The sequence below is a fragment of the Myotis lucifugus genome, unplaced genomic scaffold (assembly GCF_000147115.1).
Source record: "Myotis lucifugus unplaced genomic scaffold, Myoluc2.0 scaffold_163, whole genome shotgun sequence".
NCBI lineage: Eukaryota > Metazoa > Chordata > Mammalia > Chiroptera > Vespertilionidae > Myotis > Myotis lucifugus.
The window spans coordinates 1,028,232-1,055,209 of record NW_005871211.1 but is presented as its reverse complement, the minus strand read 5'-3'; the positions used below and the strand labels follow the sequence as shown (position 1 = coordinate 1,055,209).

The following is a 26,978-nucleotide window of genomic DNA, read 5'->3' as shown; positions in this document are numbered from 1 at the left end:
TTGGTCGTTGATAAAGCTTTCGCATGTCTGCACATTTAACTTGAGACAAACAGAGGATCAGGGAGAACGTGGCTTGCCGAGGAGCACAGAGAAAATAAGTGGTGGCATTCAAGGGGACCCTGAGCCTGGGCCAGCTGCTCGGGCTGCGTTTCAGCCCCAGACTTGCCCCCCGAGCCCCTGAGCTGTGTGCTCACCCCTCAGTTCCTTCTTGGCTCTGCAAGTGGGCACTTGTACCTTCTTGCCTTCCCCTGAAGCACCACCTGGGGCCCTTGTGAGGACACTCAGAAAGTACAATAATCATTCCGTTAACTCCATTTTACGAGGAGTAATAAAATCCCCAATGCTCCGTGCTTGCAGATGAGGGGAAAGATGAACTTACAGAGAAACTATATCGCTCAGGTGTATTTGTGAGTTGCAGCAGGAAGTACGTCTTCATCTGATACGCGAATGAAGCGCTAGAGAGGAGTCGTCCTCACCGCAATAACTGTTACAGAATATTTCATAAATCGGGTATTTAATGAATGTGGTGTTATAGTATTGGCGAGTGTCCAAAGCAGGTTTTAATTTTTTTTTCTCACTGCAATTAGAAAGTGCAGATGTTATTATTTATATTTTACGTATGAAGAAACAGCCACGGAAGTGGCCATTTGCCCCAAATCACGCCCATGGTCCTTTCTCCCCTGCCATGCCACTGTTGGCAGGAGAAAGCACCAAACCACATTTCTCTTTGGATTGTCCAAACGTCTTAGTATCCTCAGAAACACGATTTTCTTATATTTTGAAGACTTGGCATGCTGTCACTTTCTTTCCCCTCGCTGTTCCTGACAACGTGTGACATTCAAAATCGATTTGCGTTTATAATCCCTCCTTGCATGCCTGGATGTGCCCATCAGTAAGCTGATGGTCTTATTTTTTTAATATATATTTTTATTTATTTCAAAGAGGGAGAGGGAGAGAGGCATAACAACATCAATGAAGAGAGAGAATCATTGATAGGCTGCCTCCTGCATGCCCCCTACTGGGGATCGAGCCTGCGACCTAGGCATGTGCCCTGACCGGGAATCAAACCTTGACCTCCTGGTTTATAGGTCGATGCTCAACCACTGAGCCACACAGCTGGGCGGCCGTATGATCTTCTTGAAACTGCTGATCCATGGAGCACACCTCGTCGCCCCACCTTACCTTCCCACCCTTCTATTTCCCAGGCCTCACTTCCCTCTCTCGGCTTCATTTGCCCCTTCTCCATTTATTAATCCTGAAAGCTTTGTTTCTCTCCCTTGCCTGTTTTCTCCGAAGACCCGTGTTTAAGTTCACGTTCACATTTCTGAGAATCAGAAGCACTTGGGAAAGAGCAGGCAGCGGCCAACAATGGTGGGCACTCTTGTGCCGCCGGCACTGTTTCCTTTGGCAGAGCTCTCGCACAGGGGGAGTTGTGCAAGCCAGCAAACGCGGGAGGAAGTACCCGCATTTCACACATGTCAACTGCACGTCATCTCTTCCGTGGAAACCGGCTTTTACAAAGAGAGGCAGAGACAGAGGCAGGCTGGCTTACTTCCTGGTTTATCTCTCTTACCCTCACACCGGGAACAAATTTGATTCACTCCATGGCAGGTGATGTGGGGAACCCTTTCTCTCCCGATAAGTTCATATTTGCATTTCCCCTGGAGATTGGACGGAGTCCTTTGTAGTTAATTAACTGTAAAATAAGATAAGATTGGGCGGTGGTAAAAGGAGATAGCTTTAAGATTTTCCACTATATTTTATTTCTCATTAAACACACACACACACACACACACACACACACACACACACAAGAAACTAGCTGTGAACTCTCTGAGAGGAAAGCCTACACCCCTCCTCCTCCAGCTTCTCTTTGATGTTCTGCGCGTCCTGGTGAGTGCTTTTGTGAGAAAACGAAGCCTTTGGAAGTGGTTCCCCCTCCTGCTCCTGATGTTCAGGATTAACTCACTGTGGTTCTCTGCCAACCGCTCCTTTTTTTATAACTTGTGTATTGCACATGCTTTTCCCTGCTCTGTGTTCAGGAGCCTCGACTTACCATCTTGATTTGTCTCGTTTGCTTTCCGTGTATCTTGCTTCCTGTGCCCAGTCGAGCCTGTTGACGCCCGCCCTGCTGCCGACCGAGGACTGACCACTCGACCAGGTACAGCCCGGGGCCCCCCTGCCCCTCAGCATCTTTCGCTTGAGCTTGAGCAGACGCCGTCCCCTTTCCTCGTTATTGGCCTCGAAAATGCTGATGTTGAGAAGTCGGGTTTGAAACAACGTGGAAACCGAACTTTTTTAAATTCCCCTTTGCTTTTCCTTAACGCTTCATTTCTTATGGGTTTTTTCTTTCTTTCTTTCTGAGCTTTCCTTTTCCAACAAGAAGAGAGGCCTTCCAACTTTTTCTAAAGCTTTTTTAAAGGGAGAGGATTCTGTAGAACCTGTCAGTCCTCAGGGATGGAACCCACGCAGATGCAGGCCCTGTCTGGTGGCGAGTAGGTTGCTGCAATGAACATGTCAGGCTTTCCTATTGGGAATCGGGATGAGTCTTTGCCAGCTGAACTGGGATCAGACTCCAACCAGTTCCTCAGGGAGACCTGACTTTCTAAAAAGATCCGAATTGGAGTTATCTCCATAACCCGGAAAGGTTTGCGTTGCCTCTTTTGTGGGTTGTATTGAGATATTCTCAGGGAGTGGCTAAATGGCACAAGGGCTGTACATGCATAAGTTTACAGACAAGCCCTTTATTTCTAGTACTCCTTAACATTCCCATTCACACCAAAAATGGACACTTCTTTCTTACCGTTTCCCAAGCACTAAGCAGAAACGGTTTTTCACTCTTTGCTCTGTATTTAGTCTATGTCTGTGCCTCAAACTTAGTTTTAAGAATCATGTCACACCACCACAGGAGCACGCATGCCTGATGTTCACGCCGCCCTCAACCTCCCCCAACTGAGCACAGGCAGTGTTGTCAAAGCCTCAGAGAGAGGAGAGAAGTGACTGAACTGACAACCCTGTGTGTCCTGCGGAGAGTTGACTACTAACAATGCACACCTTTGCGTGTTTCTTTTGTTCTTTAGCCTCAGAATGTCCCTGTGCATAATCACAGCACAGGAAATGAACCTCATTGAAGATGTTAACACACAGAGGCCCCAGGTTCAGATATAGTCAGCCATGGGGCCAGGAGCCTGCCCCTCTCGTAGGCTCGGGCCACTTCTGTCTCCACCACAGTCATTGAGGGCTGAGAGTCTGACTTGTGGCGTCTTTCATGCCTCTGCACTGTGATGCACAGGGCAGCAGGGACAGTGGAGTGACATCTTGACAGCTAATCTCATTGATTTTATGAATCTCCGTCTGCAGGGCTTCTCAGAGGAACTTGAATTAGAGTAAGTCAGACACAGCTTCGGCTCCCTTCATGTCTTCCTTATTGCAGGTGCCACACTAGTGAATGTCAGGGAGCCAGCAGTCAACACTCCATCATGTTCAGCCTATGGGTGGGGCCCAAGGCGGAGGGTCAGTTTCATTCTAACCGCAACCGAGACCAGCCCGGGTTGGTCATTTGCCTCGGGCCTTTTTTTCATGGCATTTCCTGCTTTATTTTTAAAGGAAGAGATGCTTTTCATCTACAAACATTAAAATGTGAATTAAAATTTATATAGATCTTACATTGGGCATGCTGGGCCAATATGTTCCTATTGAAATATCCAAGAAGGGGCAATACCACCAAAGTCAAATTATTTTTCTTTTCTTAAAAAACAAAAAAATCTGACATGAATAAGACTTTTAAGACTTTTCCATAGATTGTCAAACAAAAACATTCTGCTTTTAGGGAAGAGCTAGAGAATAATTAGAAGTAATGTATAGATGGAAAGAAGGTCTATGTAAAGTCTTTGTTGTAACAAGAGCAATAGTTCATTTTGATATTTCACAAAGATCGATGCCCTCACTGCCGTGGAGGGTCAAAGGAAATTAAATGAGTTCCCTGCTCAGAATGAAATTGAAGAGATACACACAATTTGTGTATTCAGAAAGATGAGATGGAGTTAGAAAGGCAAGGATATACAGAACATACAGTGTGAGCCAGGATGTCGGTGATGTGAGCAGATGGGGCACTAACAAAGGGTGTGCTCACCAGGCAGTTGCTGGAGATGAGCTCTGAGAAGGGTTTGAACAATCTGAGGCACGTCCATTGGCAAAGAAGAGGGGAGTAATTCTATGCAGAGGAGGGCACAGCCTAGGCCAAGCTGCCTTTCTTATACAACGTAAGGCTTGGGTTCCCCCAATAGAAGAAGGTCATGGGTTGGAAAGGATGCCAAGAGAAGTGAGGAAGATTCTAGTGAAGGCATGCTTATGAATAGTGGTATTTGCTGGATATGCATAACGACATAGGTGTGCTATAGTTTTATACTTGTAGTGAGTCTGTTGAGCGTTTGGACCAATTTCTCCCCATGTTTTGTAGCATTAGTTTTGGTTCTTCCATCACCACACTTGATAAGACTACATGCTTGAGTCTAAGGCGCCCAATTATATCTTTAGATTTTCCAAACTTAGAAATCCTCGCCCGGGATTGTCATATCATGCCATTGTGTTTGAGTAGTCACTGTTATCACTCTGAAACAAGTAGTAAAGGGTTTTTGTAGAATCACAGCTGAGGAAAATGACTTCTCCTTGACTTTCACATCTGAACCACCAGGGCACTGTGACTGGCATGTAGAGTCAGGTAGTGAGCACAGTGGTGATTTTTGAGCCTAGTGGCCATTACAGCTACTCCCTGTGGCTTATTTCCAGCAAAAAATAGACTCCGGAGGACAAATTACACCATTTGACCAGAATAAAGAAGAAAAATACATTAGCAGCCTCTTCACAGGGGCGGAAAGAGAGCCTTTCCACTGTAATTTATTACCACCCTTCTCCGGTCCTAATAAAAGGGACCAGGTCCTTGACCCACACCACGTGAGAGGCGTCATGAGGGCTGTGTCTCTCTTGTCCCTCAAATGCACACAGACTCTCCTCACTGGCCAGGACTTAGGAAACTGGAGGCACACCAGGGCGTAAAATGCCATCAGCACACCCCAGACGCTGCATCTGATGAGCCTGTAAACAGAGCCCCTGCGATTGATTGAACTCTGCCCATCATGTTTGATTACACGCGGTGTCAACGTATTGTCATTGATATTTCCTATGTGCAAGCTTATTAACTTTTCTCCCCTCTTAGTGAGATTTGCTTGATGTACAGAAAGTCTTTTCACTGAATGATGATATTATAAATGCTGTGCAAAAATGAACTAGCAAGAGCTCTTTGGGCTGAAACTCTCTTAAACTGTTGAGCTATAATTATCTGTTGTTCTGACTTGATACATGAAATTGAATTTTTTTTTACAATCAAAAGTATTCTTGGTATCCTTTGAGAAATAATGTGGGCTTTTAAATTTTTGAGTGAGGAGCACATTTTTTTTTACTTATTTTTGACGTGATTTATTTGGTCTCACAGATCTAAAAGAAAAAAACCATTCAAAAGACTTTTCTAAAAATCTCAGAAGTATAGTATTAACTATTTAATTGCTATACCCTCGTGACAGAAAAAAAAGGATGAGGTGTAAAGAAATTCCTGTGGTTCTACAAAGATCTCAGATTTAAAAGTGCTTGTGGAAAAATAAAAATATACAGCCAGTAAGAATGAAAGTGTTAGTGTCACAACCCAATAAAAATTAGTATCAGAAATATTAAGGCCAAATGAGGTGAAACTTAGGAGAAAGTGCTAATAATTTTAAAGCAAGAAAATAAATAAGAATAGAGAGCCACTAGTCCCTTGTATTAGTTATCTACTGCTGTGTAACAAATAGCCCCATGACTTAGCCACTTAAAACAACAAGCATTGAGTTTCTTACAATTCCTGTAATGCTCAGGATATTAAGCAGGATTCAACTGGTGCTTCTGGCTCAGGGTCTCTCATGGGGTTGCATGGGTGACGTCAGCCAGCACTTCAGTCATCTGAGGACTGAGGCGTGACTGGGACTGGGGGGTCTATTTCCAGGATAGCTCCCCCACATGACTATGGACAGGAGACCACAGTACCCCACCAGGTGAACCTTTTTATAGGGCTGCTTGCATGTCCTCACAACATGGTGGCTGGCTTTCCCCAGACCAAGAGAAAGAATAAAAAGGAAGCTGCAATGTCTTTTACGACCTAGCCTCAGAAGTCGCCCACCATCACTGTCGCCATATTTTATTCATTAGAAGCAAGTGAAAGAGAGGAGTGCCGCCAGATTTTTGGATCTATTTTAACACTGTCGCCCATCTCCACCCAAGTTCAAATCATTATGACCCAGACAAATTGCAGGCTAAGAGAACCTGAACGTGAATTCACAGAGCTGTTCTCCATGATCCTTGTGGACTCTGGGGAGCAGGAGAAGACCTGGGAAGGTAGGAATAAGAAAATGTAGTTCCGACAAGCAGAAGGGAAAGACGGGAGCGTTACCATCTACAAGCCGGCTGTAGATTGAGATCGATCTTGAGTCTGTTCGGACAGCCTGTTAAATGGAAACTGTGAGCAACTGGACAAGAAATGGGTGGTGATTGGTCATAACCCGCGTGGGTTCGAGAGGTCTTGTCCAGTTAGTTATCCTGTGTGCCTTCATCGGCTGTGCTGCTAGGCCAGAGCGTCAGATGCTGGGACACTGTACTTTTCTGTTCCAGCGAGGTGTGTGACGAGTTTCACAGGCCTTTTAGACAAGGTGGTAAGAGAAACTAAACTCGGAGCAAGAGCCTAGGTCCCAGGGGAGCTGAAGGAACCGGGAATGTGTAGCCCAAGTAAGAGGAGAATCAGCAGGACCCATTGGCTCTCCATGGGCATCTCTGATCTGTTCAAGGCTGTAATGCAGAAGGCAGGGTTGGGCTTGTCATGTGCTGAACAAAGAACTTACAACAAACAGATTTGGGGGTCATGTAAGAAAGGCCGTTCTGTCTGAAAACGGAAGCAAACCGATATATTCGCCCTCTGTTCAGGTGGGAGCTGGGAGTTAGCCCTGGGCTGGGAACACCCGAGGGGACATGATTTTAAAAGCCCTTCTCATCCTAAAATCCTGACTTTGGATATTGAAATACTACAGTGTAGAAGCTCATGCTTTGTACTTGCCTCTTTTTGTTTTAAAAAATGACTGCATTTTTGTTTTTAAGCTTCGAATTATTATTATTTGAAAAGTGAAATACATTGTGATCATCGGTGGAAGAGTCATAGCAATTTGTAGAGAAGGAAGTCAGTCGCAAAGGAGCATTTTCAAAGATTATGTACGGCAGCTCTTTATTCAGCCCGTGAGCCAATTACACTCTGTATCGCTAACTAAATCACTTAACTAAATAAATGATAAGATTTTTACAAGGCCTCACTGCATAGATACAGGGACATAATTTATTGGTAGCGGAACAAAGCCTCAAAGTAGCAGTTTTGTTCTACCAGGTAATTAACGTTCATTTTTAAAGGCTTTTATTATTTTTTTCTGAAGGACTGTGGGCACATGTAAAAAAGACATGCAATACGCCAACCGATAAGCCCCTAAAACAAGCCAGCGTATTCTAGGAACAAACCTTGCAACCCCCCAGCTAGCGTTTAGCTCTGTTTTTCCCCATTTAAAAAATATATAATATCTGCTTAAAGGTAGTAAAAGCTTTAACTTCAGATTTCTTTAATCTTTAAAAAAATTGTTTTGTTTAAAATAGGTGGTGGTTAAGGATGTATATATAGGGTGCCATTTTTCTTGAAAAAAAAGTCATTCATTTCATCCAACTTCGGGCCTAGAAAGGGTTTCCGGTGGCCTCCGTGTGGTAGCGTTACTGTTCATAGAGAAAATGAATGGGCTGTCTGCGTGCTTTAATTACGGTGTAACGCTTATGGTGCCATGCAGGTTCGGGGCTGACCAATATCAAGACGGAAGAGATCTCTGAGGTGAAGATGGACACGGAGTTCCGCCACGACTCGGGATACGAAGTTCATCATCAAAAACTGGTGCGTAGAATAATTGGCCTCTTCCTCCCCTCTGTCTCGCCAAATGACATATCAGCTCTTGTTCATCGATCCAGTTAAGAAAAAGATTAAAAACACCAGCAAAACTTCTGCTTCTAGGATCGTCACAAATACGTGAAGAAAAGAGAGAGAGGTTCTTTATGCGGTAGTTCTTTCTTTGTGTCTGAAGGCAGCTAAGCGCATGCCGGGCTTAAGGTAGAATTCATGTCTACTATAGCAGCCACTCTAATCAACTCGCATTCTGGTGGGTTTGTTGTTTTTTTTAAGAAAATAGGTTTATAATAGATTGATTTGAAGCATCAAAATCTCAAACACGTGTAAACACTGCTTGGCATCAGCAACACTTTTTATTCTGGCTGTTCGCTCACCTAAGTGCCTGTTTGTTCGACTGTCTCTATTTTGCTTCTTCGTTGCTCCCAACTCCCTCGTTCTAAGTCAGCGGTTCTCAACCTTCCTAATGCCGCAACCCTTTAATACAGTTCCTCATGTTGTGGTGACCCTCAACCATAAAATTATTTTCATTGCTACTTCATAACTGTAATGTTGCTACTGTTATGAATCGTAATGTAAATATCTGATATGCAGGATGTATTTGCATTGTTACAAATTGAACATAATTAAAGCATAGTGATTAATCACAAAAACAATATGTGATTATATAATTATATATGTGTTTTCCGATGGTCTTAGGCGACCCCTGTGAAGGGGTCTCGACCCACAGGTTGAGAACTGCTGTTCTAAGTTCTCCTGCAGGTGTAGGATTTGGGGTCGGATCTTGGTGTCTCTGTGGAGGTGAGCCGACTGCAGACTGTTCCCAGGGGTGCTGTTGGTTACAGACTGGAAAAGGAAAAACCGCAGCTTCCTTTTCAGACTAAAATCACCCCTCCACCCCCCGAATATTAGAATTAGAGTAAATCAAAAAGCAGCCTTTTCCTTGGCAGGCAGCTCTAGTCATGTAGAATCCCTTACGAAAAGCTTCAGATAAATCCTGCATTATGCTAGCTTTCCTTTCATCTTATCAGTAAGCATAGTAGGGGGGTTAAATTAATAAAGGAGACAATTTCATTACACATTCAGTGGTGAACAAGAAATGATAATAAAATTATCATAACAATAATGATATCAGAAGTTCTCATCTCAGGCACTTATTTTTGTTTTAGTTGATGTGTGTGGTTTTTTAATTTTTTTGGTGTTTTTTTCCCCAAGTGGAAATCTCTTTCCAATATTCACGAATAAAATTTATAAATCCAACTATTAAACTCCCAAAGAAATGCCTTTAATGTATTGTTTATGCCTCGACTTTTCACTCTAAATAATTGGAACACATCAGAAACTGACTTGAGATTCAGATTTGCATTTTAACTCCCATAATTTGGGGGCAGGGGGGGGCGGTAAAAGGACATTTAGCTTTTTGGAGCGTGGTTTTCATTGGCAAGTTAATCAGTATAGTTATTCTAGAATCGGGGGCATTCTTCATCTGGCTGATGCTAAAGAGGTTAAAAGAAAAACTGGGGGAGCTGCTGAAGAGTTGGAGCCGGTGGGGCTCAGAGCTGGAGATTAATGTGCGGACTTGCCTTTTCTGGTGCCCGTGTCATAAAAGTCGGTCTCTGCAATTACACCGACTCTGACTCCTATAATGTGACAGAGACGAATGGCGGCGGCGGCAATTAGGAGAATCAGCTCCCTCTACTGAGCTCCTTGATAAGATAATGCACTGTAATTAGTGCGATGAATATTACAAAATTACAGTATTTTCTTAAAGACGCAGGAAGATGTCCAGACATGCCTTTATTCCTGATGACTTCATGCTTGTATCACTAGCTAATTAATGATTTGCTTTTTATCAATAATGTTGAGCAAGCAAATTCTTGAGGAAGGTGGAATATTTATGAGCAGCTGCTAATTTTGTTGCAAATAGACCATGAGTAAAACTCATAGAAATTGGCTGTATATTATCTTGCCTCTTTAGATTGCTAGACTGTTGGTTTTCATTACGAAAATCGGTCATTTTACTGCCCTTGAGATGAAATGAAAACAATATGTAGGGAACTATTTTCATTAAATTTTATAACAAATGTGAAATATGTTTAGTGGTCGTTCGGCTAATGACCTGGCATGAGATCATCATGCAACAAGATGATACAAGTTGCAGTTTGTTCTTAAAATTCCATTCAAGTAGTTAAATTTGAGAAAGAATGGCCTGCTTTATAAACAGTAGGAAGGAGTGTAGTACAATAAGTTTATCATACTGAATAAATTTCTTCTTCACAATGACCTCCAAATTCTTTCTATATTTAATCCAAATAAACAGCAACAATTTTAGTTGGGTTCCTGGAGACAACGTAGTAAGAAAGTATGAGTTATTGTGACTATTAAAATTCTTGCATATTACTTCCCTTTGAAATAACTGTCTTTTAAAACAAGGTTAATTAGTGTCCTACTGAAATATCGCAGCTAAAAGTGGGTAACAATGTGTCCTTTTTCTTCTGTTTAACTCCTTTGTGTGGGAATGCTTATTCCTGCATATTGATGTTCCTCTAAAGTGGTGATTTTCAACCTTTTTCATCTCATGGCGCACATAAACGATGAAAATTATGCGGCACACCAAAATATATGTTATATTTTTTGCCGATCTGACCAAAAAACAGGTATCATTTGACCCTTCACACTAGACAGTTATTGTTGTATTGGCTGCTGTCATTTTTTTCCTTGACAATCTAAGGGGAAAGAGGTCAGTGCCCCTGGCTAATCAGGTACTGTGTGTTTTAAAATTTGGGGGGCCCACAGTGTGCCCTGGCACACCAGTTGAAAATCTCTGTGCTAGAGAAATTAGGGCATCTGCGGGTTTGAAAAGCACCTAAGGCGTAGTTGTCATGCATCAGGTCTCCCCGTTTAAACCTGCTGTGACTAGGAAAATGCTGACCTCCTTTTATAATCATGACTCATAACTATTCGGCTTTTGATAGAGCCAAGCTGCTGTCTCACCTCTCAGTGAATGTTCCACCTGCCAAAGGGTTTCCGCGTCCCTTGTCTTGTGTTTTGCTTCTCTGGGGACAGGTGGGGTGAAAGTAGACTTGCTAGACCTGGAAAGCCACCCGTTGTCCATCGTTCTGTAGACTATAAATGTCATTCTTAGTTAAGCACAATGTGTGATTTTTTTTTGTTTCAAGCACACACCAAGAAATGGTGGGACCAGCCATTCAAACTTACAGCATGAGCTATAGTGAATATTCTAAAACTGTCCATATACCTCATCAAAATGTCTTGTGCGGTTACAACCCCTTTTCTTGATTTGTTTTTCAAGGTGTTCTTTGCAGAAGATGTGGGTTCCAACAAAGGAGCAATCATTGGACTCATGGTGGGCGGTGTTGTCATAGCAACAGTGATTGTCATCACCTTGGTGATGCTGAAGAAGAAACAGTACACATCCATCCATCATGGTGTGGTGGAGGTAAGTAAACGGGGCTGCGTGTTTGCAAGTGGGAATTAGAGACTGCAAGGGGATGTTTTCGCTTGGCATTAGACTAAGGATCGTCCAAGTATTTCTCTTTGAAAAAAAATCTATATCCCTGCATAGAGCTCTCAAGTTGCAGCTCTTTTCTTGCTTTGGTTTTTATTCATTCCGAAATAAGAACTATTGAGGCATTGAGGTTGTGTGCTGCTACATCAACTTCTCATCATTCGCATTGAAATAGCAAACTATTAATCATAACGCCTGTCTCAAAAAATTGTGATGATCTCCAACATTAAAAGAAAGAAAAAAAGTGGCAGAACTTAAAATTGAATAAAGGAAGTGCAAGACTGCTTCCCCCTCCCCCCCAAATCTAAACACATTTATTCCCAGACTTCTTTGTTTGTTTCTTAAATAGTCTGACCTCTAACTAAAACCAGGTAATAGTAAATAATAATTTTCATGAAAGAGTCTTACCTTTAAAGTTTTGCGAAAAAATTATGTAATGCCCAGCTGGCATGGCTCAGTGGTTGAGTGTCGACCTGTGAACCAGGAGGTCATGGTTCGATTCCCAGTCAGGGCACATGCCCAAGTTGCGGGCTCGATCCCTAGTGTGGGGCGTGCAGGAGGCAGCCAATCAATGATTCTCTCTCATTGATGTTTCTATCTCTCTCCCTCTCCCTTCCTCTCTGAAATCAATAAAAATATATGTACATTTTTTAAATCATGTCATACCAGACAGCTGAGCAGAACATACATGGTTATTCAAGATGTTCAGCCTGCAGCCCTGCCCTTTCACCTGAAAAAGCCTAGTTTTGAGCCATTTAGTGAAGATGTACAGGAGGTGGAGAGAAGACCCACCAGTGACAGCCACGGTCACTGCACAGTCATGTCCTTGAGACTGTTTCTCCCCACAGGCCAGTCTGTGACTGACATGCTGTGCACAGCACAGGAGGTAGTGGGTTACACCAACAAATTGGAGTAAGCTGCAAGATTCAAGTATGACTTCTGAAACCCATGATACAAAGTATTGAGAAATAAAATTTACAAAGAAGTTCTTTTTATGCTTTTCAAATACAGTTGGGGGGGGGGAAGGACACTCATGGTGCATATAATTTCTTAGAAAACAATTCAAGACAGCGAATTAATCCATCTTGAGAAGTGTCAGATTTTTAGAGCCGAAAGAGATCTCAGTGATGAATCAAACTGAGCTTCTCATTTTGTAGATGAGAAAAGAGACCCAGACAGAAGTGTTTGCTCAATGTCAAGCTAAGTAGGGCCAAGGTCAAAGTACGAATTTTCCCACCTCCTCTCCATTGGCTTTTCCTTCAGAGAAATGTCCAGATATATCCCAGTGCGTTAAATTTCTCACCAAACCCAAGGAAACATGCTCCGAACCATTCTTGATTATGGGGGAGCAGGAGCAGTTTAAATATATTAAATTTGTGGCAAAGCCAGACACCTCACTGTGTTCAGCCCCTAACATCTCCAGGCTACTCGTTTATAGTAGCTACTGATGAAAATTGGTTTTGAGTCTTATTTCCTCTGTGCATACGGGTACGGATGTGCTAAAGAGCAGATAGATGAATGAATGAATGAATGAATCCGGGGAGCGGGTAGCAAAATGCAAAAGAATTGAATGGTTGGCAACTAGAGGGAGAGCACCTGAAATCAGCAGTGACGGCATCATCAAATTGGGGTATTGCTCTTTTCTTAGGATTTCTGAGCTTGTGTCCTATGAAACAGTATAAGATACATTATTACTAGCATTGGTTTATCTCACTTTGTACTCAAAACAGTTTTGTTTATCATTTTAATTCCAGGTCTGGGCAAATAAAAGTTTGTTCATACTTGAATAATTCAAAAGCCTTTTTAAATTGACCTAATGTAATTGTGTTTTAATTGCCTTGGCCTAATAAATCGATCCAAGAGGCAGCTTCTGTCTTTGATGCCAGAGGCCACATACAGTAAGTCCTCTCTTAATGCATCGATAGTGTAAATGACATATAACAAAACCAATTTTACCAATAGGCTAATTGATAGAAACAAAAGTCAAGTTTCTATGGCATCTCATCCACTTTATAAGGAGACAGCATGGTTTGGGGACCTGCTGTATTGGTTTGCTCGGGCTGCCATAGTGAAGCCACAGACTGAGGGCTCCAACAACAGAAACTTACTTTCTCACGAGCTGGAGGCTGACATCCCAGATCCAGGTTTTGTAGATGGTTCGTCTCCACCTTCACCTCTTCCCTCTGTGTGTGTCTGCGCCCTGACCTCCTCTTCTCGTAAGGACACCAGTATTACTGGACTAGGTTTTACCCTAATGATCTCATTTAACCTTAATTATCTCTTTAAAGACCCTACCCCTAATATAATCAGATTGTGAGGTACCGGGAGTTAGGACTTTAATGTATGGGTTTGGGGGGTACAGTTCAGCCCTTATCAGAGCTAAGGATGCTGGGCAGAGGAGGGGGCTGGCGCAGAGGCTATTTGCCATGGTTGTTCCAGGGACTGACCAGGGACTTATTTGAAAGGACACACCCCTGGCCCTACCCCAGACCCAGGGAAACAGGCTTTCCAGATAGGAGGCTGGGAACCTGAGTGTTAAATTTTCCTGACTGAGTCAGACATAGAATCATCATCTTAAGTATTTCTTAAGTCTACTTGATAGCTGCCTAAGTGAAATGTTTCTTTTGGTTCCCAAGGAACGTTTCCTTGGATTTGAAATATCAGAGAAGTTGACACTTCAACACAGATTCTAAAAAAAAAAAAAAGGAAATAATTTTTAAGCCAAGAGGCATCCTTCAAGGAACAAAGTTATAGGGAGGGCAGTTATGCAGCTCTTCTTTTGATATTCATCTTGCTAGCTTCTTGAGAGCAACTGGAAACCTCTCTAGAGTGAACATCCCACCTCGTTTTGTGTTTCTGAAGAAACACTTTGTCAAGCTCCGTGCTGAGCTGTGTAAAGCCGTGTTGGACCACAACTTCATCCAAGGTGTGTCCACCATCCCCGCGCTTAAGAAGGTTATAGGCTGGCTGGGGTGGTAGAACTTGGGCAGAGAGCTGCAGCCCAGCCTGGGCACCTCGGCTGTCTCACCTGGCCCATTGAGTCTACCCTCAAGGGAAGTGATTCTCCTACAAACGCTCCCCGTCCGTCTCAGCAGGCTCTCACACTCGAGTACCCGGAAACACGTTCATGTCCAGCTCTGAGTAACCTGCTTCATTAGTGACTGATCCTCCTTCACTAAGAACAAAAATGAGTAGATGAGTAGTTGCAGTTGGACTGGCTGGAGCCTGTGGGGACAGTACAATTGTACGTCACACTATCGGTACACGAAGAAACCATGACGAAGGCCTTGGTCTCCAGGGCATCTCTCATTCTTAGAGTGAAAGATTCCGACAGACGATGATGGAAATGGGAAATGGAAACGAGCCTGGTATTGTTATTAATAGAGCTGTTCCCAGCTGGAAATGAGCAGTTGCTAGCTTTAGTTGTTAACGGATAAGCAGTAAACATTGATTTAATGATTTGCTTAGCCATAAGGCCAGAGAGTCATTCTGTGAGCCATTAACCACGGTCTCCCAAGGAGAGGAGTGTGCTTTGTTTGTGCCTCAAGCAGTGACACCATGGCCCTCCGTTACACTGCTTCCCCATCGGACCCCTTTCCTTGGTGGCTGCGGAGCCTGGCTCCAGCTGAATTATCCACTGTGACTCCTGCTTGAATCGGTCCTGCAAAGCCCACTGACCCCTGGTTCTGTTTACTAGCCAGCGGTGGGACTTTTCTACACAGATATCCATTGACGGTGGATACTTGAAAATATATATCGTAGCTTTTTCCATTCCTCCTCCTAATGGAGACCTTGCCTTTAGTGGGGGTCGGGGACAGACCAGCTGGCGTGGCTCAGTGGTTGAGCATCGACCTATGAACCACTAGGACAGATATTGTTGGAGGGTACAGATTTGTAAGGAGTAGTAAAAAAAGCCCTGGAGATCTAATGCACAGTATAGTGAATATAGACAATATTGTAATCATCAAATTTGCAAAGAGTAGAATTTAATTATTCCAACCACTAAAAAGAAAACATCGTTCTCTAAGATGATAGAGGCACTAATTATCACCACAATGGCAATCATATTGCAGCGTGTACATGTATCGAGTTAACGTGAACAGCTTAGATTTATATAATGTCCTATGTCAAATATATTTCAATTCTTTAAAAATTAGGGGAGGGGAGCATCAATTCTTGATTACAGGGTGGAAAACATTTTCCTTTCACGGATCTGATAACTGGAACACCAAACGTCTCCTCACACCCCAGTCAGCTCATGGATTATCTAAATAGGAAGAGAGTAGCTTATTTAGCTTTTTGTGGGGTTATGGTGTATGACTTTCTCTGATGAATGTGCCACCAAACTGGTAACACTAGAAAAATACTATGTCCTTAGGGGTCCTTTTTCCTGGCAAGAAGTTGACCCAGGATGGGGTACTTAGCCACTAGTAGAGAAGTTGGACAGAGTGGTCAGGTGAAATGGGACGCAAATGTAAGGAAAGTGAGGGTAGACCCAGAGTCCGCACGTTCTTGAAGCCAGCAGCCAGAAGAGAAATTGGAAGGTCCAAGGAAAACATCAAAAATGATGGTGAAATGTGTAGCACAGGTTCCAGAGCCTGAAGAACTGCTCCATGGAGGCATTAAACATGACCGAACTGCTTCCCGAGAGAGGGGATTGTAATTAAGAAAAGGAACGTGTACACAGTTGGACAGGAAATCAACTCCAGGAGGTCACTGGGAGAGAGAAACAGAGGCCTCAAGACTCGGCTGCTCTTTCCTTTGCTTTAATTTTACTGGCTCCTTCCATGGTCTTACACTCTGTTGTTATTCCGTACATTTTAGTTGATCTCGTCCTCCTTCCATTATCCGCCTGGATGACCTGAGGTGGAAAATTGTGGGGACCCGGATTCTGATTTAGGCCTCACTCAGTGCTCTGCATTAAAGGGACCTCCACCAACGCTCCCCCTGCTGGGGGCTATCCAGAATAAAATTAAAAGTGGTGTCCCTGGCTTACGATACCTACCCTGCTACCCTGGAGACACGGGAGAGCTAGAAACTGAGGGACCCGAGTAGAATTTATCTCGAGGCCTGATGGTTGCGGTACAGATCCCTCTGGATGCAGTGAAGGGACAAGTGGCTCCAAAAAGTCAAGTTCAGGAAGAAAGGAGAAGGGGAGTGCTCAGAAGGTCTCCCCGAGGCCTTGGAGGACAAGGCGGATGGGCTGCTTGGGCTCAGCCCTCCACGGGGTGCCGCCAGCTGAAGCCACGCTTCGGTGCCGTCAGGCCCCGGGGTCTCAGGAAGACCCACACCCCACCCAGATATCACTGCTACACCTAACCAGAGAGCCAGAGGGAATGTTCAGAGTGTGTGGTGTCATCTCAGCTCGCGATGGCTGTCCCTGCCCAGTGGGCAGATGGGGCTTCTGTCCCAGATGTCATTGTTCTATCGCTCCTTCTCTGCTTTAAGGGTCCTAGTGTTTTCTAAATATATATATATTTCAGAGAGAGAAAGGGAGAGGGAGAAAGGGGTAAAAACATCAATGATGAGAATCATTGATCGGCTGCCTCCTGCATGCCCCCTACTGGGGACTGAGCCTGCAACCCAGGCATGTGTCCTGATCAGGAATCGAACCGTGACCTCTTATAGGTCAATCGATGCTCAACCACTGAGCCACACCGGCCAGGCAAGGGGCCTAATACTAATGTGCTGGTGCAGAGGCCCTGTCTGCTCAGGGCCGCAGTGGGCTGGCCTTCCATGGGGGCCGGCACAGTGTCACTCAGCCATGAGTGACAGGTCGCTGAGCCCTGCTGGAGAGGAAGGCTCCCCCCTCCCCCACCCCACGCTCCTCCTTTAGTGGTAGGTTTATCCGTGCACATGGGGACTCAGCATTTCCCTTTTCACTTTCAAGGGGTTGGGGGTTGAAAAAGCCACAACCCACACTCCTCACTCCTCGGGTGCCACTCTGTAAGGATAATCCTCTCTCCTGTGGCTTCCGGGCCCTCTGAGGTCAGCCCTCTGGGCCACCGGGTAGAGGATTAGCAAGTAGAAGAGAGGCATGAGAAGGCAGGCGAGTTAGATGCCTGGACTGCATGCGGCCCGCAGCCTGGCATTCCTGGCAGGGCTCTAACGCGTTCCTGCACTCGGAAGGGGACATAAACTATTGCACTGCCAGGGGCTCTCTGCTCTTGATGAGTGCGGACGCCTGGGGACAGCCAGTGTGAGGGCTGGCGTGGCTCCTGGGGGACGTGCAGCTGTACATTTCAGCAGTCAAGCAGCGTGATGCTTTTCTCTACACTTGGAGATGTGGCAGCGCTGGGCAGGTCAAGGTGGTGTGTGTGTTTTTTAAACATTCTTTGAAACTTTAGGTCAGAGGTGGCCCAGAGCAAAGACATGCCCAAGTTTGCACAGCATGGTGCTGCAGATGGGAAAACATCTGTGCTGAGTCCCACAAGGGCAGGGACACTGAGAATCCATTTGAACAGTGTCCTCTGAGGGTCACACTGAGACCATGGGGAAGACAGAGAATATTGACACATTTTTTTTTCAATTTTACTGAGGCCTAATGGACATAGAACATAATGGTTTTAGTACATAACATGGTGACTTGATACATGTATAGATTGCGAAATGAGTGAGTGCCACAATAAGTTTAGTCAACATCCATCACCTCGTATACGGGTAGTTACAGGTTTTTTTCTTGCTACTCTCTCAGCAACTTTCAAATGTCCAATTCCGTTGTTAGCTACAGTCACCGTGCTGTACATTACATCCCATGACTGACTTATTTTATAACTGGAAATTTGTATCCTTCACCCATTTCACCCACTTCCAACCTCCTGCCTCTGGCAACCACCAAACTGTGCTCTGTATCTGAGTTTGGGGTTGTTTTAGATTCCACATATAATTAATATCACCCGGTTTTTGTCTTTCTCAATCTGACTTATTTCAATTAGCATAATGCCCTCAAGGGCCGTCCCTGCTGCTGAAAGTGGCAGGATTTCCTTCTTTTTCATGGTTGAATAATTGTGTGTGTGTGTGTGTGTGTGTGTGTGTGTGTGTGTGTGTCCCCATGCACGCGCCTCATTTTGTTATTCATTCATTTCATTGTTTTCATGTCTTGGCTATTGATATTGAAATGCTGCCGTGAACATGGGGGTGCATATATCTTTTTGGCTTTGTGAATTCATTTCCTCCAGATAAATACCCGGAAGTGGAGCTGCTGGATCATGCGGTAGTTCTATTTTTAGTTTCTTGAGGAGCCTCCACACTGTTTTCCATCGTGGCTGCACCAGTCTTTAGGCTAAAGCATTCATCAGACAGTGTGGTCTAGTCACAGTGTCCTATCGAGCTCCATCCCTAGACATGGTGTCTTAACGCCAACACCTGTGCCCTGGGCTTTTTGCTTCATTGGGTGGTGATGGGACAGCAGTGTGGGGTCGAAACCAGGCCAGACTGGCTGTGTCTGCGGCGGGGACCCCGCAGAGGAGCTGGGTGTCACTTTGCCGCGCTCTGCAGGGAGGAACAGGCCTGCCGTCTTCTCCCGGGAATCAGGTGGGGACCCCAATTCCATCGTGTACAGAATAAAAAAGGTGCCTTTGAGAAAAAAAAATCTTCCGCACACTACATCCTGACTTTTCTTTGGAAAACATGCTGCTTCTTCATTCTGATTACATTTGTGTTGCTTTTGTTCATCTTGCAATGCTTTCACAGAAGAGAAATTGTAAGAAGAATTACAAAACTAAGCTTCAATTCATTCAGCAAAGAGTTCAGTACTTCCTCTCTTCTGTGCACTGTGAGAGGTACAGCCAATAGACTAGACACCTGAACAGCACTCCCCCAGTATAGGGATGAACACACCGTGTCCAGGGTGCAGAGTACATGGCATGCTTCCCCCCAGCCCTGTCCTGACAGTGACCCTGGGGAAAAGTGGGGGTGCCGGGGGACAGACACAACACGTTTACAATTGCCGGCCAATCTTAGAGATAAAGCACCATATCAACAGAGGATCTATTTTTAAACCTTTAGCCGGACATACTTATACACTATCTTAGTGCTCACTTCAAAAAAAAAAAGGTAATCTATAATCTAGAACAGCGTGTCCTTGTTCAATTTTTCCTGTCTCTGCCAAACAAGAACCCCTTTGATGTACATGCATTGTTATTTCAGTTAACATTAATTCTCAGACCTCTCTTCCACATACTAAATTTGGTTAAAACGGGGACCAATTAAACATGAGAGAAATACACAGTCTAGATTTGAGTGTCTCCCAGTATCCTTTGCTGAATTTCTTCACGATGCTCTTGGATGTTTTCCTAGTTTACCACCACACTTTCAAGGAAAGCAGCCTTCCACCGTGGTTTTCTTGTTTTTTATTGAGCCAACAGAGAAGGAAAAAAATATATTTTCCACACTAGATGTATCCAGTTACTGTTGAGCTGAGGGAATAACCAATGCAATGAACACTTCAAGGTTTGAAGCGCCACCTGGTGGCTAGATGGAGCATCTGCGTCACTGGTGGGCACTGGGTTCTGCTCCAGATGCCCAAGTGCAGAAGAGAGAGAAGAAAAGAGAGGGTGTCCTTGGCCATCTGGGCTTCTCCATGCGCACGCTTTCAAGGTTGATGCTTCTTTTCACTCACTTTTCCTCGCACTCGCTTTCCAGGTTGACGCCGCCGTGACCCCCGAGGAGCGCCACCTCTCCAAGATGCAGCAGAACGGCTATGAAAACCCAACGTACAAGTTCTTCGAGCAGATGCAGAACTAGACCAGCCGCCGCAGCAGCCTCTGACGTGGGACAGCAAACACCATTGCTTCACCACCCATCGGTGTTCATTTACAGACTCTTGTGGAAAGCAACACACCCTCCCATTTTATTTTTATTCTTTACTCATGACCACCTTTTTGACAGCTGTGCTGTAACACAAGTAGATGCCTGAACTTGAATTAATCCACAGATCAGTAATGTCTTCTCTCTCTCTCTTTACCTTTTGGTCTCTCCACCACATTCTTAATGGGTTTTGTGTACTGTAAAGACTTTAGCCGTATCAGACTAATGCATGATTAGATACTCTCCTGATTATTTATCGCGTAGCCCCTTAGCCAGTTGTATATTATTCTTGTGGTTTGTGACCCAATTAAGTCCTACTTGAAATACGCTTTAAGAAATCGATGAGGGATGCTTCATGTGGACGTGGGAGTGTAGCTGCTTCTCTTTGCCTAAGTATTCTTTTCCTGATCACTATGCATTTTGAAGTTACACGTTTTTAAGTATTCCAGATGATTTTGAGACCTTTTTTTTTTCCATGACTGCATTTTACTGTACAGATTGCTGCTTCTGCTATATTTGTGATATAGGAATTACGAGGATACCCGTCGATTCCTTTGTGCCTGTTTTATGTGCACACGTTAGGCATTCAGATTTGAAAATTTCTTGGTCCATGTATCTTTGGATCTTTGATAAAGAAAAGAATCCCTGTTCCTTGTAAGCACTTTTCTTGGGGGTGGGGGTGGGGGAGCAGGAGTGCTCTGCGGGTCTCATTACCAAGAATTCTCCCCCAAAAAAATTTCTGCAGGATGATTGTACAGTCATTGCTTATGACCATGATAGCTTTCTACACTGTATTCCATAAATAAATTAAATAAAATAACCCTGGGCAAGAGTTTTCTTTGAAGAATGACGGTGGACGTTCAATATCGAGAGTTATTTTAGGTCGGGGGGGAAAGAGGCAGATTTCGTTTGTTTCCTTTAACCAGTCTAGGACATTCTAGCTGTGATACCAAAAGAGGAAAGGGGAAGGGGCAAAATCAGGGACTGGGGACGGCATGCCTGGACAACCCCTTCTTTAAGATTTGTCTTCAATTTGTACAAAACGGTGTTTTCATGTAAATAAATACATTCTTGGAGGAGCGCCATTGTGCTGGTGTGAGTGATTCCGTGGTAACCACCACCTAAAGATGAGTGAGAAGCCTAATGTTCTCAAATATTGGGCATCCACACCTATTGTGTCTTAGTTGTAAGTTTGAGATGGAAAATTTGGGGCCAGTGTGCATCCCCAGTGCTAGTCATATACCTCATTCACCTAACTCGGATTTTACTGGATCCAAAGCATTTTGCTGCCAATATCTTGGTCCTCAAGTTTGTCCGTGTCTTAGTCCGTTCAGGCTGCTCTAACAAGATCCCATTTCATGAATGTGTATGTATTTATAACATACTGTATTTGTCCATGTATAAGACTATTTTTTTTCTAAAATCATTAGACTGAAAATCCAGAGGCATCTTCTACACGGAAGTCAGCCGAGGAGGGAGCTGGTGGGTGCGTAGCTGCCCACACTTTGTCAAACAGGCTTCCTCCAATCACGAGCCTTATTGTTACTGACGTCACCTGATGCCGTAGTTGGAGGTGGAGGTGGAGAGTGCGCAGATGCAAGAGGGACCAGAGTGTTCTGAGCCCATAAAGATGTCAAAAAATAAAAAGATAAATACCAGTAAGTGACTGTCTTACTCTGCAGAATTCAAGCTGAATGTAATCAGCTATGCAAAAGAGCATGGAAATAGAGCCACAGAGAGACAATTTGGACCTTCTCCCACTGAGTGTGTGATCAGACAGTGGAGAAAACAGGAAGAACAACTCCTTAAGGTGCCCCCCAAAAAAGAAGAAGGCCTTAAGAGGAAAACCAGCAAAATGTTTAAAATATTGATTTTTTAATTTTAGGTTGGAAAAGTGGGGGGCATCTTATACATGGGGGCGTCTTATACACAGAAAAATATGGTACATTTATTGTTCACCATTCTGGAGACTGGACGTTTGGGGCAGGGGGCCAGCCTGGTCGGTAAGGCCCTTCCAGGCCACAGACGTCCCCTTGCACTCACAGTGTAGGAGGGGGAAGGGCCTCTCTGGAGCTTCTTTTATACATTACTGATCCCATTCATGGGGATTCCACCCCAGTGACCTAGTCACCCCCAATGCCCTCCCTACTGCCATCACATTGGGCATTAGAATCTCAACATAGGAATTGGGGAGCACACAAACATTCAGGCAGACCATAGCAGTCCAAATAAGACAGGAAGAGAAAAGTTCCCGGGAAATAAAAACTAAGACCAGCTGATAGCCAGTTTTCTAGCAAGCAGGATTTCTCAACCTTGGCACTATTGACATAGTTTGTAGGAAATGATTTCTTGCTGAAGTTGTCCTGGGCACTATAGGATGTTTAGCAGCATCTCTCTCCTCTACCAACTAGATGCCAGTAGCCACTCCCCAATATGATCATCAAAAATGTCTCTGGACATTGCCCAATGGCCGATGTCCCTTAGGGAGAGCAAAGTCACCCCCATTTGAGAACCACACTGCACTATATCTACTTTAAAACAAAGTCACGTACATGATTTTTCAGTTGAGGAAGCCTGTCCAACTGCTGTTCCAAAGGTCTAAGAACACACCCCAGCCGGTGTGGCTCAGTGTTTGAGTGTTAACCTATGAACCAGGAGGTCAGGGTTCGATTCCCAGTCAGGGCACATGCCCAGGTAGCAGGCTCAATCCCCAGTGTGGGGCGTGCAGGAGGCAGCCAATTAATGATTCTCTCTCATCTGATGTTTCTATCGCTCTCTCCCTCTCCCCTCCTCTTGAAAGTCAATAAAAATATTTTTTTATAAAGAAACTTTCCAAGCTAATTACTAAGGTTATTTAAAAAATAAAAAAGCCCGGCTTAGTATGGCTCAGCGGTTGAGCATCAACTGATGAACCAGGAGGTCATGGTTCGAGTTCTCATCACAAAACCAATGTGTATTTATCTCTTCATAAGTAAAGTGGGATATTCTTTCATATGTTCAAGGGCCATTTTATAGCTCTGCGAATTTTCTGTTTGTGTCTTTAGCTCTGGGCTTCAAGTCTGCTTTGCTATCAGGATTGCAACCCTGTTGTCTACTCTTTCCATTTGCCCAATAGAGCTTTTCCCACCCTTTATTTTTCAGTTCTCCCTTTCAAGTGTGTGTCGGTCTTCTAAAAGCACAGAGTTGGGTTTTTCCTCTATGAGCCGATTTGAAAATCAGTTTTAGGATAGGACTGCTATGTTTGCTCCCCATTCTATAATTTCCCATGTTGTAATTTCTGCGTGTCCGGCTCCTTCAGTGTCTGCTGGGGGGGGGGGGGGGGGTGGCTCTTGCCTGTGTGTGTGTGTTTGTGTGTTTTATAGGAAGCTCTGTATTTTCATTCTAGTGGTTACTTCTGTACTAATACTTTTTATAGTGCTCTTAACTTCTTATTTCTTACTTAACCTTTTTCTCTCTTTTCTAAATGATATTCTTTGACTCCTACCTCCTACCTACACAACAGTCAGTGTTCTTACTCTACTTCCCCTCTGTTCTCTCTCTTCTCCCATGTTTTTCAGTTGCATTTGCTCTACGTGAATGTTTGCTTTTTTTTCAACCCAGGAACCCACCCTGTTTCAGTCTTAGCCTCCAGTCCAGTAAGGGAGATGAAATGCTCAGTCAGTCCTTGGCTCCCAGGCATCTTTTGGTTGCATGAAGCTCACCGTCCAGTAAATTCCCCTGCAGCAGCGCATGTGGACAGTATACCTGCAGCTCTGGCCAATTCAAAACTGATTTTCTATCACTTAAAACTTGAGGGCAGCTTGTTTTTCCTTACGTTTCTTGACCATGCTGCTCCATGCTGTTTCCTTGCTTTGTGGGTTATTTTTGAGAATGCTGAGGCCAATCTAATTCTCTTTCCTTCCTAGTGTTTTCCTTGTCAGCCTGGAGGAGCGGAGAGTATTTTTCCTGTATCTTTAAAGTCTAATCATTTTACAAAGCTATGTCTCAGAGTTGATTATTTGTGGTCAATTTTCCTAACTACTCACCCCTTCCTGAGCCCTTTCAACATGTAGAGTCAGTTCATTTTTTTTTCTGGAACTTTCTCTTGGATTAGAGTTTTGGGGTTTTTTTAATTAAATCTTTATTGTTCAGATTATTGGATTAGAGTTTTATATTCTATTCCATTATTGGTATTTTTTTATTTGGAGATGGTAATAATATGAACTTTCGGCCTCCTTTGCCTCATTTCCATTTCAACCTCCTCTCTGATCCTTTTTATTTTCTTTATCTCATTTTCACTCTCTTGGTTGTGTACCTTCTCTTATTCAATAGCCTTTATTAAGTTTTTATTTGAACCCTTCGGGCACCTTATAATCTGTTCTTCACCATGGATACGGTTCTGTGATTTTCTTTGATTTCTTTCCTGAGTTCCATTAGCTGTCATTTTGTTTCTTTCTGGGTTTTTCCCCCTTGATTTCTCTCCTTAGTTTTTGTGTTTCTGATTCAAATGCATGTGGGAGAATTTTTAATTAATATGGAGTGTTAACAGTTTTCTTCAACTTTATGGTTGTTGGGGGTGGGAGACTTGGCCCGCAGAGAATCTTCCATTCACAACTTGGGGTGTTTTGCTGTTGTTCTCTGTGGAAATGGTCTGTTTTCTGTTTTCTTCTTCTTTTTTATTAAATATATTTTTATTGATTTCAGAGAGGAAGGAAGAGGGAGAGAGAGATAGAAACATCAATGATGAGAGACTCATTGATTGGTTGCCTCCTGCACGCCCCCTACTGGGGATCCAGCCCACAAGCCAGGCATGTGCCCTGACAGGGAATCCAATGGGTGACCTCCTGGGTGCTGGGTGGACGCTCAACCTCTGAGCCAGCCGGGCCTGTGGCTTTCTGGTCCTGGTCATTGGTGGGCCGGGTGCGCTGGGCTCTCCCGTGCAGCGCCTTTGATGGATGGGTTGGAGGGAAAGGGTTGATGCGTCCTGTTTCTGTTTACAGGAGGATCCTTCATTTTCCTCTTTTTTCCTTCGCTGCCTGCTTCCCGGGTCACCCCCTCTTCTCCACAGACCCTGCTGTCCCCCAGAAGCCGTGCGTCTCCAAGTCTGACCTTCTAGCCCTGCACGCCCCAGCCCCTCCCATAGCCAGGGCTCTGAGCTACCAGGTTCCCCTCAGGGTCACTATTTTGTATATCTTGCTTCCCTTTCTCTTTTGGGGTGGTTTTGTCTGCTTTTCCTCCAAGTGCCCTGCTCCCCTCCCCTCTTTTCCAGGGATTTTCAGGCTCCTTGCCCCGATTTCTGCGCCCTGTGGCCTGTGGTGGCTGCAGAGACCAGCAGGGGGCGCTCTTCTGGCATTTGCTGAGTTTTGTTTGTTTTCTCTACTTGCAGATCACTAAGCACCATGATCAACAAAGTCCCACACTGGCATGTTTTAAAAGCTCCTCAGGTGATTCTAACAAGCAGCCGGGGTGGACAACCGCTTGTTCTATCACAATGTGCTTTTAAGTCGTTTTACGTCTGTTGTCCCCAAAGCCCTGGGGCTCCCTGGCCCTATGTTGTTTGTCTCCTACCTGAGTCCTCCGTGGGGTGCTGTTCATCAGATCCGTCTCCTAAACGCCTTTCTCGTTCACCTGCATCAGAATTGCCTGCAAGTCCTGCCCCCCAAAAAGGCAATTTCCTGGACCCCACCTTGGACCTGATTGATCATCTCAGGAGACTTGGGAGTCTGCATGTTTAATAAGCCCCTGCCCCCACCATAGTTGCATAAGCCATGAAAGGTCTCAAGAACCGCTCCTGTGGAGGTTGGGGGACCCCAAGGTCTGCCCTCAGCTTTCTCTCCTATGCACCAGCTCCTAACCTCAGCCCCATGGAAAATGCTAGTTATAACGGTGCAAAGCAAAAGCTCAAATCTAAACCTTTTCCCTGAGTTGCAGGCTCAGATTACTATGTTTGTTTTAATGCATGTTTTAATTATCCAGAAAACACAGAAGGTAGCAGAAAAAGAGGATTCACTCACAATCCCACCATTCAAACAGAAATGTTGTTAATGCTTGTAATATTGTTAACAGGCAAATTACTGTCCGGTTCTGTTTTTGTGTTTTAATAAGAGGCAGTTTAGCATCTGCTTCAAGAACAGACTTTTTTGAAGTAATCATTGTTGAAAGTATTACATATGTCCTCTTTTTTCCACCATTGACCCCCTCCAACCTGCCCTCGAGGCCCCATCCCCCACCCTGTCCCAGGCCCTCAACTGCCCCATTGTCAAGAACACAGACTTTTGAGTCCGGCTCTGCCTCAGTGGGGCCTCGGTCTCCTCATTTGTAAAATAAGGGAATAGGACTTAGTATGAGAGTCCTGAGGAATAAAATTTGTTAATATATTTAGTGTTTAGAACGTTGTGTGATATGCAGGAAAATGGGTATATAACTGTAAGCTACTCAGAAGAGTGTCTGAGAAGAAGAGGGTATATTTTCATTCCTTATCTCCTTATTTCATGGGCACCAAAATTGATTTTTGCAAAGGGAAAGTCCCCTGTCCCCATCAGGTATGGGGAGTGCCCTCCCCACGGGACCACCAGGACCCAGAAGGGACCTTGGGAGTGGTTGTGGCGTTTGCCAGAAGAGAAAATGGAAAAAAGAGAACAAATTTTGGGG

At 44.3% G+C, this 26,978-nt stretch overlaps 1 protein-coding gene across 7 annotated transcripts in view; it reads left to right on the top strand.

Annotated features, from left to right (window-relative positions):
* Window positions 1-21,429, top strand: part of APP (amyloid beta precursor protein) — a 160,694-nt gene extending 139,265 nt beyond the window's left edge. For 3 of the 7 annotated variants that reach the window (XM_014461935.2, XM_014461932.2, XM_014461930.2), the window contains 3 exons: window positions 7,902-8,002; window positions 11,325-11,471; window positions 20,184-21,429. In XM_014461935.2, coding sequence (XP_014317421.1) covers window positions 7,902-8,002; window positions 11,325-11,471; window positions 20,184-20,285 — 350 coding nt within the window. In that variant the 3' untranslated portion in view covers window positions 20,286-21,429. Of the gene's footprint in view, window positions 1-2,107; window positions 2,162-7,901; window positions 8,003-11,324; window positions 11,472-20,183 lie in introns of all 7 variants that reach the window. The other 4 variants (XM_014461929.2, XM_014461934.2, XM_014461931.2 and 1 more) reach the window with 2 other exon arrangements.
* The last annotated feature ends 5,549 nt before the right edge of the window (window positions 21,430-26,978 follow it).